This window comes from Trifolium pratense, linkage group LG6 (genome assembly GCF_020283565.1).
Source record: "Trifolium pratense cultivar HEN17-A07 linkage group LG6, ARS_RC_1.1, whole genome shotgun sequence".
In the NCBI taxonomy this organism is placed as follows: domain Eukaryota; kingdom Viridiplantae; phylum Streptophyta; class Magnoliopsida; order Fabales; family Fabaceae; genus Trifolium; species Trifolium pratense.
Genome location: NC_060064.1, coordinates 43,119,693 through 43,131,167, shown reverse-complemented (window position 1 = coordinate 43,131,167; position 11,475 = coordinate 43,119,693). Strand labels below are relative to the sequence as shown.

Sequence of the window (11,475 nt, the reverse complement as noted above, 5' to 3'; positions counted from 1 at the left end):
GGGGTGTATTGGATTGAGATTTTAAAAGACTTTTTTGGCAAAACAAAATCCTGAAGATTTTAAAGATTTCGTGAGATTTTATTGATTTTGTGGGATTGTAAATGACTTTTTTTAAACGACTTTTTACAATCAAGATTCTTAAACAGAATTTTGATGGATTTACAATACAGACTTTTCAGATTTCAAACTACTTTATAGATTTTTATGATTTCGAATAACTAATTGAATTTTTTAAGATTTTGAAGAATTCATTGAATTTTAAGCAAAAAAATTACAAAAGTGAATAAAAAGGATGATAACTTTTTTTTTTTGTGCATATAATTCTAACTTTTTATTTATTACATAAATAAATTCTAAAGTTTGAATAAAGCAAATAAAAACGAAATTTTTTATAGCAATATTCATTATTGCCTAAAAAAATAGTAACAAAGTGATTATAAATCCATGATTTTCTAAGTAGCATTTCTCCACATATCTGAACCTATACTAGTCCTCCATAAATTTGCATCTTCTCGTTCCTGCTCTTGTGTTTGAACAATGGGTTCATAATTATTGTCTTCATGATTTGGTAACACTGAAGATGAGGATGAAGACTCATCCGTAGGTTCGACTGGAAATTCATCTGAACGACATTCTTTACGAAGAAAATTATGAAGTGCTGCGCATGCCAACACAAGCTCCGCTTGTGCCTTAAATGGAAATGGAGGCGCGGACTTAAAAATTGTGAACCGCGATTTAAAAACACCAAATATTCTCTCAATCACATTCCTTAAGGACGCATGTCGAAGATTGAATAATTCCTTTTCATTTTCAGGGTCATTACCATGACCTGCAAAATCTTGTAGATGATATCGTACACCTCGATATGGGGCTAAAAATTTGCATCGATTTGGAAATCCACAATCCACCAAAAAATACTTACCTAATTACATAAGAAATGCATATAAAATTAGTATGAAACTGGAAATAGATAAAACACAGTTTAAAAATTGACGACTTACCTTGGGGTACTTTAAGTCCATTCCTCCTTGTCAACGCATCATTTAATAGCTTGGAATCATGTGCTGAACCCTTCCATCCGCTAAGAACGTACATGAATTCCAAATCAAAGTTGCATGCAGCTAATACATTTTGTGATATATTTCCATGACGATCACGATAACTGCTTACATCTCGTCCTCTTACCATTGCCGGAATGTGTGTACCATCAATAGCTCCAATGCAATCCTAATATATATATATATATATATATATATATATATATATATATATATATATATATATATATATATATATATATATATATATATATATATATATATCAATTATTATCGATATTATTATAATAATCACAATTATATTTACAATTTTGTTATAATTAGATAATGATCACATATATACCTTAAAATAAGGATAAAACCTTGTGCTTTCCCTTATTTTTGCAGGCGTAGTTGAGCCTGGTCTAGCATCCACCAAGAGATGTAACAACTCATTGGTTTCCTCCATTGTCCAAGTTACATAATCTTTGTCTTTACTTTTTCCTCTATTATTTTCTTGCGAGTCTCCCATTTGATCGCTAATATATATACATATAATAAACTAATTATTTGATAGCTGATTTTCTAATTGTCGAAAGTGTAATAATAACTATACACCGATATAATATATAATTCAATAGAAAAATCAAACCTAATAAATAACATTATAATGAAAGGACAAGTAATAATAGTAATTTTTTGAATCAAACTAATAACAATAATATATAAAATAAAAACAATGAACAGTAAAAAATGTGTTTTTTTTTAATCAAAATAATAACAATAATATATATATATAAAAAATAACCGTAACATAAAAAATAAAAAGTGCAGAACATAATATTGTGCTGTTTGGTTTATGTATTATTAATATTAGGTATACATGGAAAAATTGCAGAATACATTCGCCGTCGAGTCACTAGCACAATCAATCATCATATGAAATTTTTTTGGAAAAAGTCAATTCTTCAAATCAAAGCCATAAACGTTTTTGAATATTAAAATAATCTTAAAAGTTCTAGCATCATATGAAAAAATCATCATATCAAATTGATCAAATAAACACAATCAATCATCATATGAAAAAATTCTAGCATGAACAAATTTCAGACATATCTATATGAAAAAATTGATCAAAGTTGTAAGAAAGAACCTGATGATGTTAGTCCTGACGGCTGGAGAAAAGTCTTGGAAAATTCTGAAAAGTCTCAAGGGTTTGAGTGGGATTGTTGGAAAAGTATTTTACGTGTAATTTGAACAAAAAAAGTCTATCAAAATCCATTCCATAAAAAAGTCATCAAAATCTATAGACTTTTGAATACCAATAGACATTTTAAAAAGTATGAGAAATCTCAATTGAATACCAACAGATTTTGTTGCCTTAAAAAAAAAATCATAATTGTCTTAATTGAATACCACAAGATTTGTTTAACTTTTATAAAAGTCTTGATTGAATACCACAAGACTTTTTAATCATAAAAAAGTCTTTTAAAATCCATTGAAATCTCAATTAAATACACCTTGTCCTCATCAATTTTAATAATATTTCAAATAACATAAAAAAAGTTGAACAAATCTATACATATATAAAAAATGGAGATGGAATTCAAATCCTAAACATTTTTCACCTTAAAAATATACATGCAACAATAACTTTAGTAAAATAAATTTATTGATTTTACAATAGTACAAAAATTTCACATATATTTTTACAATATTTTTAAATTATTATTTTTTAAATATTTCATTCTAAATAAATTTTCTAACTGAATATAATAATACACTTAAATATTAAAATTCATCAAAAATGTATTTTTTTTCAAAAAAATAATATTTTGTTTCTTCCTAAAGTTTTGGGTCTTCTTCCCGTGGTACCTATTTGATTCAGCCGCTCTCTATGATCCTATATATATAGTCTCTTTCTTTTCCCAATTTTTTCTCTTTTTCATATTCAGAATTAGGGTTGCTTTAAATTTTTTATTTCGATTAAGGCCATCTTCACCAAATTTCAGATTTTTATTTTAGGGTTTTGTAATCCGAATTATACCATTTTTTGTTTGGGAATCTCGTTTCTTCGTTTATCAAGAAGAAATCTGTGAACAATGCCTCCGAAAGTGGTAAAAAGGGGTGCTGCGGCCAAAAAAGCGAAACTTTCTTCAAAAAATACAATTCAGAATCAGCAGCAAGAACCTGAACCTGTCAAGAATCATGTTGCTGATGTTGAAACAAACAATTTGGCTCCAGAGATTGTGCCTAATGGTTTGGATGTGGTGAAAAGTAAGTCCCTTTTCCTCTCTTTTTTTGATTTTTTTTTTGTGGAATTTGCAGTGTTATTTTTTATTATGTTTGATGCATTCTGTGGTTGTTATGTGACATGGGATTTATCAAAATTTCAATTTTTTTTGCTTATGTTAGACTTTGAATGATGATTATCAAGTGAACCTAATGGTTATGACTTATGATCAAGGTTTTAAATAGCTGTTGCCGTTTTGGCTGTTAGGGATGCCGCATTACGGATTGCGGTGTGAGTTAATCACAATATAACACAGATCTTATTAAAATTATTTGTACTATCATATTTGAATAATTAAAGATAGATGTGAAGTTCTGAATTAGGGAAAGAGCTAAAAGGGGATAAATGTATTTATGTCAGGGTAGTCGATCCCGCGACGGAGCAGTTGCTCGCCGCTATGGGATGGCTGAGAGCGGCGCAGTTAGCCTTAGCAGCCGCTACAGCCGGGATAGCGTTGGTGCGGAGCGGTTCCTGGTGGTCTGTAGCGGGTCAAACCCACTATTGCATCCTCACTTACAATTTCGAAATTTCTGCTAATTTTTCTGTAAAAACCCGACATAGCCCCTAAAACTTAAATCGTTTGAAAGAGAAAAGGGTGGAGGTGGTGAAGAATAGCAGTAGAAAAAAAGTAGAAAGCACACATGGAGAAGAAATGCAGCAGCGGCGGCTGTTTATGTTTTTGATGCAGTCTAATTTTAGGTCAAAGCAGAAGAAGAGAGAAGGCATTTGGGCTTAAGGCCAGGCCCAACTTGCAAAAATAAACTTGTTGGGCTATTCTATGTATAACTATAAATCACATTTGAACATTTTTAGTATAAAATTATTCAGATTAATAAGAATAATAGAAAAATATTAATAATAATAATAATAATACTAATAGTAAAATAATTACTTGAACATTTTTAGTATAAAAATATTCAGATTTATAGTATAAATCATAAAAATAATTTAAAAGTAATAATTATTTGGAATATCTATATAATATAAATTAATTAATTAGATAAAAGTAAATATTCAAATAGCGGCTATCCCGTATTTCGCTATCCCTGTTTTGAGGTCGGCCGCTCCGCTATTTGGGATTGACTACTACTTAATCTTTGTACTAAAAGTGTGATTTTTATCTATTTCAATTGAAAAAGGAAAAAAAAAACAGAATTCTCTATCTACTTGCATTTTGTGGCTGTAATGGCGTTTCGGCGTGATTTTTTTTTTTACTCTATAAAAACGTGAAAAACTGTAATGGTGGCTGCAGATACTGTTTTGTCATGGTCATTTTCTTGGTAACCGACCATTTTTAAAACCTTAGTTATGATTACTTGTCTATTGGTATTGGTATGGAAGTGCTCTATTGTTTTTATTGTCTTGTGTGAGTATTGATTGTCTTGGGAGACTATTGGTGATAGTGAACGGTTTAGTGATGTAAATCTGTACATGACATATTCCATCAGCCCTTGGCCCAGTTTGTAAGTTATGGGATTATTAGAAACTAGAAAGCGTTTCTTTGATCGAGTGGTATTGCACATTATCGTTTCTGTTGTAATTTTTTTCTTCATTTTGGCAACCTGAGATAACAACTATTGTATAGGATCATATATATACTGTGAAGTTTTCTTTTCTTCTTTTATTTTTTAATTTTAAATTTGCTCTAGTTTTTTTTTTCCTTTCTATTTTGTGTTATGTTTTGCATCATATGATGCTGGATTGTTTACGAAAAATGGAGTACGCTAGTTTAATAAATACTATAATGTTGGAAAAGTCGAGAGTGTTTTGATCGGGATGGTTTTAAATATTTATCTTATAGCAGTCAATGGAGAGGAGATTAAGGAGTCCTTAGATGAATATGAAAAAGATGAACACTTAGATTTGGAGGATAATTATCATGAGTATGATCATGAGGAGTATGTTGGTGATGACTATGACGAGAGGGAAATTGAACAAGATGAGGGTCAGGAGGTCGGAGATGAAGTGGAGGAAGGCCCGGAAGAGAATGTGGATGAAGAAGAGGGTGATACAGGTGATGAAGAAATTGAATATGTTTATGAAGAAGTTGAGGGTGATGATGATGCTGCTGCTGCTGCTGATGATGATGATGATGATGCTGCTGCTGCTGATGATGATGATGATGATGATGAGCATGCCAGTGAGGAGAACAGGAATGAGCAGGCTGATGTGGAGGAAGAGGAACAGGGTGAAGTTAGAAAGGAGAGGCAGAAGAAAAAGGAATTTCAAGTATTTGTTGGGGGCCTAGACAAGGATGCAACCGAGCATGATCTGAGGAAGGTTTTCAGTAAAGTTGGGGAAATTACTGAAGCCAGGCTGATGATGAATCCTCAGACTAAAAAGAACAAGGGATTTGCATTATTGCGTTTTGAAACTGTTGAACAAGTGAAAAGAGCATTGGCAGAGCTAAAACATCCAGTGGTAATCTTCGATCTTCTCATGGTTAGAGCAGATTTACAATTTGTAGTGTATTAAATCATATGTTTTCATGACTACAATTTCAGATTAATGGCAAACAATGTGGTATCACTCCATGTCAGGACAGTGATACTCTCTATTTAGATAACATATGCAAGACATGGAAAAAGGAAGCTGTAAGTCTTTTTTTTTGGGTCTATTTCATGCCACCTTCAAGGCCGAGTAATGCTTACTAGTATTACGTCTTGCCACCTTCAAGGCCCATGTTTCTAACTGTTAATTCAAGGCCCATGTTTCTAACTGTTAATGAAACTTCTGATGCCAGTTAAAGGAGAAATTGAAACATTATGGAGTTGCAAGTTTCAAGGATTTGACTTTAGTAGAAGATGGTAACAATGAGGGTACGAACTGTGGATTTGCATTTTTGGAATTTTCATCTCGTTCAGATGCTAAGGAAGCCTATAAGCGATTGCAGAAGACAGATGTTGCTTTTGGAGATGATAAACTTTCAGACGTTTCCTTTGCAGACTCCTTTATTGACCTGGGTGATGATGTCATGGCACAGGTATTTTTCTGGATCTCATTTCCTTGCTTTTGTCAAGGGCTGATGTATAGAACCTGCAAAACATGGTTCTTTGATCTCATTCAAGCATTTGGGAATAGGGCCATTGGTACACATCTATGTTGGCTTCAAACCTCAGTAGTGGTTCATTTTTATGGTAAACTATATTTTGGGTGTGATATTAAGACTTTATTTTTCTACTGATTACTTATAAAAGCAATTGCGTGGTTCACTTTAAGATTGATTGAGTAAATTTCTACAAATTTAACCTGGTTTACTCTGGAGGTTGAACAAGCATCGCAAGATGAAACCTTAGTTTTAATGTCTGGACAGGCTTGAATTCCATCCTTGCCATTGTCATTGTTTTTTAGATTTTATTTCTTAAATATAACAAATTTGTTGATCGCTGTGATCCATGGACACACGACACAGATACAAACATGTACACGCTGCTATATGCAAAATATAGGACACTGACATAAAGATGACGACGATTGGAGAAGATAAAGACGTGTGTATGTGGCAAGACGTACTTTTAAAAGCCTTTCTAATGTCTAATTGAAATACTATTATCGTACTTTTAAAAGCCTTTTTTTTTCCCTTTTTTTTTTCCCGGATTTTATTAGAAAAAATGTGCTCTGCCTCCTACTGTAGCTGTGTCAGAGGTATGTCAAAGAGAGGATTTTTTTTTGGACACTTATGAGAGGTGTGTGTTATATACATATATGTTGTCGAATGAGTGTAGCTGTCTGTTGGGCAATAGACCTCTAAACCTAAGAGTGTTGGTGCTTCATAGGTTGGTCAAGTTGTGCCATTTGTTTTTGGTGTAGCTGATCAAATGTATGCAAAATTGCAGGTTAAAACTGTATTTATTGATTTACTGCCTCCTTCATGGGATGAAGATTTTGTCCGAGATCTTCTTAAGAAATATGGGGAGGTTGAAAAAGTTGAGCTTGCTAAGAACATGCCAGCTGCTCGCAGGAAGAATTATGGATTTGTTACGTTTGCTACGCATGCTGCTGCTGTGGAATGTGCTAAGAGCATCACCAGTGCAGGGTTAGGGGAAGGCAGCAAAAAGGTTTGTTTGGCTTTTAAATTTGATGTACATGTGCAACAGCTAAATGTAGCTTTTTTAATGCTTCTAGCTTCTTTCAGGCAAAAGTTAGGGCTAGGTTGTCGAGACCTCTTCAGAAAATTCGTGGAAAACATGTTACTCGCAAGGACTTTTCTAGCCGAAAGTCTGGAAGATTGGCAAGGCCTTCACGTAGTGGTCCCATACCACGGAGTCGACCTTTACCACGGAATCAACCTATACCACGGAATCGACCTATACCACAGAGTCGACCTGCTCGTGTGGTGAGAAGATTTGGAAATCATATTCCACCAGTTAGACCTTCTAGTGCGAGAAATAGACGTCCTGTCACATCGATGCCAGTAAGAGCTAGACCAATCACTCCTCCAGCTAGATCATATGACAGGAGATTGGCCGGTATGGGATACATCCCCGCCCCCAGCAGAATTTCTGTTATTAGTCTCTCTTTTATGATATTATATTATGATACTGTCTTTTTATCAGCTGCATATCCAAAAAGTAGCATGAAGAGAGCTTATGACCGACCTGTAGATCTTCCACCTCCAAGAAGTAGAGTTTCTGCAGATTATGGTTCCCAGATGTCCTCTCAAAGACGTCCATCTTCTTACGGAGATTATCCAGCCCGTGATTCTGCCTACTCTGACCTGCATCGGAATGCATCTCGTACTGCACCAAGGAGGGGTTATCTGGATGATGGCTATGATCGAAGACTTGAGAGGCCTCCTCCTCCACCTCCCCATTTAAGTTACCGTGAAGGACGCCCCCATGATTATGACACACAATCTGGCTCGAAACGTCCTTATGCTTCCATAGTAAATACTATTTTTAACATTCATTTTGAGGGTCTCATTTATTTTAGCTCTGATTTTAGCAAATAAAATTCTGTTTATATATATATTTTTATTTCTCACCAGGATGATATTTCTCCACGGTATGCTGATGCTGGTGCTCGCCAATCAAGATCTCGTTTAGACTATGACTATGGAGGTAGTGGTTCACAATATAGAGAGGCTTATGATGATAGGTATGTTTCCTAGGAGCAAGGTTCTCCCATTCCCCCCCAACCCAATGTTTGTTGTTCTCTGCTAACTTATTCATCGGATTTTGATTAGTAGGCTTGGAAGATCTAGTTTCGGATATCATAGTGGCAGTAGAAGTTCTATATCTATTCAAAACTCCCATGGGACATATAGCAGTCGACATGACACGAGTTATGGCAGAGGTGGATATTATTGCAAATAATCTAATATGTTGTTTTAAACATCAAGCTTTATTGCTTAGTCTTTACATCTTTTTGTATGTTGCCTGTCAGGTTCTATTGGTGATAGTGATGGGGGTATCTACTCATCAAGTTATGGTCGGGATTACGTATCTCGTGAAAGTGATGTATGTTACCGTCCTATCTGAATTGGAAGTAATGTTTTTATATGACTAAATATTTGTGACATTCTTAACTTTTATTCTGCTGATACTTTAGGTTGGTCGGAGCTCCTATTCGTCCATGTATTCTAGCAGGGGTATGAACGGTAGTAGCAGTTATACGGGTGGTGGTGGATCTTATTATTGAGGTAAGTCATCTAATAACTCCTTGTCATTGTATTTTATGAATTACACGGAGAAGCACGCAAAATAAGTAAATCTCTTCCTTTGCCATCTCTATATTGCTCTCTAAGGGATGGCGGTGAAGATTGCACAACCATTCACCATTGAATTTGTCTGAACATATTTAAATATAACAGATGCTGCTGTTGGATGTACTTTTTTATGCTTATGGACATCGTGATGCCTGCCATTTTGGAGAAAAGGAACATTGCTGAGTTATTATAGACTGATATGGAATTCGTCACAAATCAAGGATTATTTCAATCCAATATATATCTTTGGTCTTCTCCAGATAGACAGTTGAAGTTCTTAAATTTGTGCTGCAAGTGGTGAGGTTAACTCGAGACGAAAAGAGAAGTGCCAAGCATGTGATTTGTAATTAAACTTAGTTCTGTAAGATAGCTCCAAGTTCTGTTCATTTGGAATGAAAACATGGCCAATTGATTTGGATTTTTTCCGCTCTCGAAAAAGTTGGTTTATTAAATTGTAATTTTTTTTTTTTTTGTAATTTTGGATTAGTTTATTTTTTTGGCAGTTGAATTATCATGCACAGTGTTAGTCAAGTGACTCTAAACGACACAAGAGGCGTAGTGAATTGTGTACTCAAAAAATGATTAAAGATAAGCACTTAAAATATTTTAAACAAATAAAATAATTTGCAGCGAGAAATAAAAGAGTTGAAAGGGTAAGAAGCAAAACACAAAGAAATTATCCTGGTTCGGCAAAAAACAAAGGGTCTACTCCAGTCCCCAAGGAAAGCACCTTGAGATTTCACTAAACTAAGCTTTTATAACAGGGTAAGCTAATAACTTTTATAACCAAGAACTCTCAACACAATGAGATATCACCTCCCTTGTGCAAGAGCCTCTAAACCAAGTGATTTCACATCTTTTGAAAACCTTGGGATCACACCCAATACAATAGAAATTACAAGATTGAAAGATTACACTAAAAGTGTAGATATAACAAATTGAAGCACAAGTACTATTAGCAAGATAATATATTAGCAAGTGTAAAAATAATGAGAGTGATGAGTATTATTTTCAATATGATTTTGATGCAAAATTCAGCTCTAGTTTGAGCTGCCACAAAGCACCCATTTATATAGAAAAATATGAGTGAGGTGCAAATGAAAATAATTTAGCCGTTGGCCAATTAAATTTAGAAAATAGTCGTTAAAAGATTAATGCACAATTAGCAGGTGTGGACAATGTGATAAATAATCCATTGCATGATCACTGAATATCATTGAAAACGAATTTCCATCCAATATGCCACACAAAAAATACGTGCCTAAATAATATAATGCACAACGGCTATAAATTGTTTAATGCAGATTATGGATTAATGCCATATACTATTTCCTCATTTGCTGATCATAATAATCAATTAGCATTAAAAGGAAAACGTTAAAACAACGATTGGCTAATTGATTATTTGCATAAATGTTTTTGTAGCAAGGAAATTAAATCATGATCACGTTTAGTAACAAGCTAGCAATTCCTTTGCTGTAATATAATTGTGACCTTGTTCAAAAGCATGCTTAAAAATATTTTTAAAGAGATAACAAAAAATGCAATTTCCAAAGACAATTTATGCAAAATCACAATTAAGTAAAATTTACTGTGAGTGTGTGTTATATTTTCATGAGAGCTATTTTTACTACTCACATAATGATCCTAAAAAATATGGATTATATAATTCTATAAACAAGTCTTGAAAGCTTAAACCTCTTTTTCGCTTTTTGTATCATTGTCATTCTTAGACTTCTTTTGTCAATCATCAAAACCACAATGTTCCTGTCAAGGCATAAACAGGAATGAACTACCCAACACCTCGTTTAGCTACCTACCATGGTAGCATACCTCCATCATTGTTATGCATGGATAATTTATCCCAAGAGAGCCAATATATACCTTTATCACGGGTCCGAGAATGACCCCACCGGAAAGCGTTCAACATTTTCTCTTCTCATCACAGAGTGGAAGGAAGTATGAATATACTCATGAAATAGGTCGGAATAAATTGAAGTACCGATTTAACAAACACTTCACGCCCTGCCATAGATAAGCATTTACTACTCCAATAATTAATTTTCTTCCCGACTCTATCCTTGATAAAATTGAAAGTTGACTTCTTGCTTCTACCAATCATAGAAGGCAATCCCAAATATTTGTCATTGCCTAGAACAGCTTGAACACCAAGAGTGCTAGAAATATTGTGTTGGTCAGGTTGATCACATTCCTACCCAAAAAAAATTCAGATTTTTGAAAAAAAATGCTTATATGGGCGGAAAAAAAAACTTATATGGGTAAAATTTTAAATAAATTATATTTAGGTACACTTATAATAACAAATATTCAAAAAAAATTAAAATATTAATTGACGTATCAATTTTATTTTTTATTTGTGTATTTGTGTATAAATTTTCTGCCCGTATAAAAATACAGATTTTTGCGAAGATAGATAT

The 11,475-nt window shown here is 33.5% G+C and overlaps 1 protein-coding gene and 1 pseudogene across 1 annotated transcript; one reads left to right on the top strand and one right to left on the bottom strand.

Annotated features, from left to right (window-relative positions):
• Positions 1-452: 452 nt before the first annotated feature.
• LOC123892316 lies at positions 453-1,188 on the bottom strand. Its single transcript, XM_045942108.1, has 2 exons — positions 1,002-1,188; positions 453-922 (listed from the first exon to the last, which is right to left on the bottom strand). Exons 1-2 carry the CDS (start codon positions 1,186-1,188, stop codon positions 453-455), a joined length of 657 nt encoding a protein of 218 aa, XP_045798064.1.
• A 1,709-nt stretch (positions 1,189-2,897) lies between these two features.
• Positions 2,898-9,475, top strand: LOC123889741 (annotated as a pseudogene).
• Positions 9,476-11,475: the final 2,000 nt, after the last annotated feature.

Coding starts and splice junctions, on each gene's coding strand:
- LOC123892316 (XM_045942108.1), bottom strand. CDS start 1,188: ATGGTAAGAGGACGAGATGTAAGCAGTTATCGTGATCGTCATGGAAAT. Junction 923..1,001: donor TGGACTTAAAGTACCCCAAG/GTAAGTCGTCAA, acceptor TTATGTAATTAG/GTAAGTATTTTTTGGTGGAT.